At 42.5% G+C, this 3,042-nt stretch overlaps 1 protein-coding gene across 1 annotated transcript; it reads right to left on the reverse strand.

Annotated features, from left to right (window-relative positions):
• Positions 1-267: 267 nt before the first annotated feature.
• Positions 268-1,395, reverse strand: LOC309555070 (uncharacterized protein). Its single transcript, XM_082256896.1, has one exon. The coding sequence runs from the start codon at positions 1,186-1,188 to the stop codon at positions 622-624; it is 567 nt and encodes a 188-aa protein (XP_082113022.1). The 5' UTR covers positions 1,189-1,395; the 3' UTR covers positions 268-621.
• Between the last annotated feature and the right edge of the window lie 1,647 nt (positions 1,396-3,042).

A 3,042-nucleotide genomic window follows, 5' to 3' on the forward strand; every position in this document is an offset into this window, starting at 1 on the left:
AGTTATTTGGCTACAGTCTAAACTGGCCTAGTACATATGCGAAGGTCTAAAATTTTTACTGACAGACCCTGGTAACACTCTGTTGAGTGGCTAATGCAACTCTGGAATGCCTGTCGGATGTGGAGCCCCCAAAAAGTAGTGGGATAGGGATGGATAATACAACAAATATTTACTCAAGAAATATCTTGTTTTATTTAAAACAATTACATTTATTGAAATACCGTGTATGAATAAAATGTCTAAAACAATAGACATGTATTATTTACCTGCAAATATAGCAGAAATACTTTTCTACTTACTCAGTAAGACCCTCTATTGTCAAATCTGTCAGTGAAATCACTCATTTTTACATTTTTGAACTACAACTTGTTTCAGATCCTACAACCAGTCCTTTAAATAGGGTTTTCCACAGCACTTGATATCTTGAACAGTCACAAAGCCTTTCCTTTGGTAGTCTTACATGGTAGAGACAACAGAGGGAGCTGGATGACCAGTGTGAAAATCTTTGGCTTGCACGGTTCCTCCGCTCCACTTGAGAATGATGTAATAATGCTGTATACTCTTCCGTCTCCTGAGACAAGAAATGACAAGAAAATATAAATAGACATGAGTTTAAACCTCTTAAGTCTCTTTCTTCTGAAACTGCTTCACAAATTTTGTGAAGATCTCCAGCCCCTCCACCAGTCCTTCCCCACTGGTTGCACAGCACCCCTGGATGTGCCATGGATGCCCTTTTATCTTCTCCAATTCCAACTCTCCCCCCAGCTCCATAGGTTTCCTGGCACCTGGGAGATCTTGCTTATTGGCCATCAACAGGAAGGGCACACCTCTCATTTCATCATCCCCCAGCGAAGCACTGAGTTCTGCCCTGGCTTCTGGAAACCTCTCTGGGTCAGCACTGTCCACCACAAAAATCAACCCATCTGTAATGGGATAGTAGTGTCTCAACAGGGCACGAATATAACCATGACCGGCTACATCCCAGACAGTAAAGGTCACATTACGGATGGGCTCCACAGTCTCAACGTTGAATCCAATGGTTGGGATTGTAGAGACGGTCTCATTAAACTTCAGCTTGTATAGGATGGTGGTCTTTCCAGCAGCGTCCAGACCCAACATCAGAATCCGAGCCTTGGTGCCAGAGAAGCTCATAAGAGCTTTGTAAAGGCTGCTGAGGAGGGCACCCATGTTTGCAGTTGTAGACCTTATCTATTTCTTCTGAAATCTGTTTGCTCTGATGTCTGTAGCTTTGCATACTCCCAGTACGCTCCATTGCTGTATATACACACAAGATATCTTCCCTGGCCAATCCCAAGTTGCCCAGCAATTTCCTGGTTGCTCTCTAGTTCCGTACTACGTTGGAAGATTCCTTTATAACTCTTTATGACAGTAGCAAAGCTGACAGCAGCACAGGAAGTGATGTTAGCTCAGCATTCAAAACAGAAACGACTTTATTGTAAAGAAGCACCTTAAGTAATAGACAGATCGACCATGGAATTGTACAAGGGCATGAAACAACATTGTAATTGTGTGCAAAGACTAAGTACAAAAATATATGCATTCATTTAGGGAAAATAGATTTTAATAGTGTTATAAATAAAAATAACTTCAGCAGTTTATCAGATGTGTCTTTCAACCATTATTATTATTATTATTTTTTTATTTTCGAATGATAAAGGGTTAGAAATGTTGTCAGATTATAACTGCTGCCTAATGCCTCATTTGGGAAATTTCCCTTTACTTTCTTTTTAAATACTGACAAATGTTGTCACCAAAACAGAAGTGAGTGGTAAGAGCAGGACAGGGCCATCTTTAACCACTTGCCGTCTGCTCACTCGAGCACTACTGCGGCAAAGTGGTTCGTTATCGTCTGGCGACGTAGACCTACGTCGCCAGACACTCCCCTTTCTCGACGGCGCACGCGCGCCGCCAGAGGCTCGCTCCCGCTGTATTCAGTCACAACGGGAGTTGGGCCAGGGGAGGAGCAGCGGCGATCGCCGCTGCTCTTCCCCGATCGGCGGGGAATCAAGTGTGGAGATCCGCCCGCTTGTGTAAACACAAGCGGGCGGATCTCCTAAGTGACAGGCAGGGTTCAGCATAGCTGAACATGCGATCTGTCCTTGTGTCACTCAGTCACCTCCCCCCACACACGTTAGTAAGCACCAGGCATACATTAACCCCTCCCTCTCCAATAAAATTAACCCCTTCCCTGCCAGCGTCATTTTTACAGTAACAGTGCATATATATAGCACTGATTACTGTAGTAATGTCACTGGTACCCCCAAAAGTGTCAAAAATGTCAGTCAAGGGTCCGATCTGTCCGCCACAATGTCGCAGTCCCGCAAAAAAAAATCGCAGATCGCCGCCATTGCTCGTTAAAAAAAACACCAAAAATGACAGAAATCTTTCCCTTAGTTAGTAAACGCAATAACTTTTGCGCAAACCAATCAAAATACGCTTATTGTGATTTTTTTACCAAACATAGGTAGCAGAAAACAAATTGGCCAAAAATGTAAAAAAAATTAGATTTTTAAATTTTTTTGGGGGGGAATTTCATATAAAAAAAATGTGAAAAATATTGTTATTTTTTCAAAATTTACGCTCTTTTTTGTTTATAGCGCAAAAAGTAAAAATCGCACAGGTGATCAAATACCATCAAAAGAAAGCTCTGTTTGTGGGAAAAAAAGGACGTAAATTTCGTTTGGGTATGGCGTTGCACGACCGCGCAATTGTCAGTTAAAGTCGCACAGTGCCGAATCGCAAAAAGTGGCCCAGACGTAAGACAGCAAAATCCTCTAGTGGTAAAGTGGTTAATATTGATTGGACCCTGAGCAAACATTTTCTTGGGCCCCCCCCCCCATGCAATTTCATTCTCCACCTGCTCTGAGACATACAATTAATAGCAGCTAGACTCAAAATCTGTTTAGTGAATCAAATCAGGCAGCAATTGCGATTAGTTGCCAGAGGTTAGAGCATATCATTACCGCTCACTGACTGGTTGCTAGAGGTTACAGCATGCATTACGGTTCACTGATTATTTGC

This window comes from Pelophylax lessonae, assembly GCF_965119305.1.
Source record: "Pelophylax lessonae genome assembly, chromosome: 4".
Taxonomy (NCBI): Eukaryota; Metazoa; Chordata; class Amphibia; order Anura; family Ranidae; genus Pelophylax; species Pelophylax lessonae.

Bases quoted from the DNA above. Each gene is read 5' to 3' on its own strand.
- LOC309555070 (XM_082256896.1), bottom strand. From the start codon at position 1,188: ATGGGTGCCCTCCTCAGCAGCCTTTACAAAGCTCTTATGAGCTTCTCT.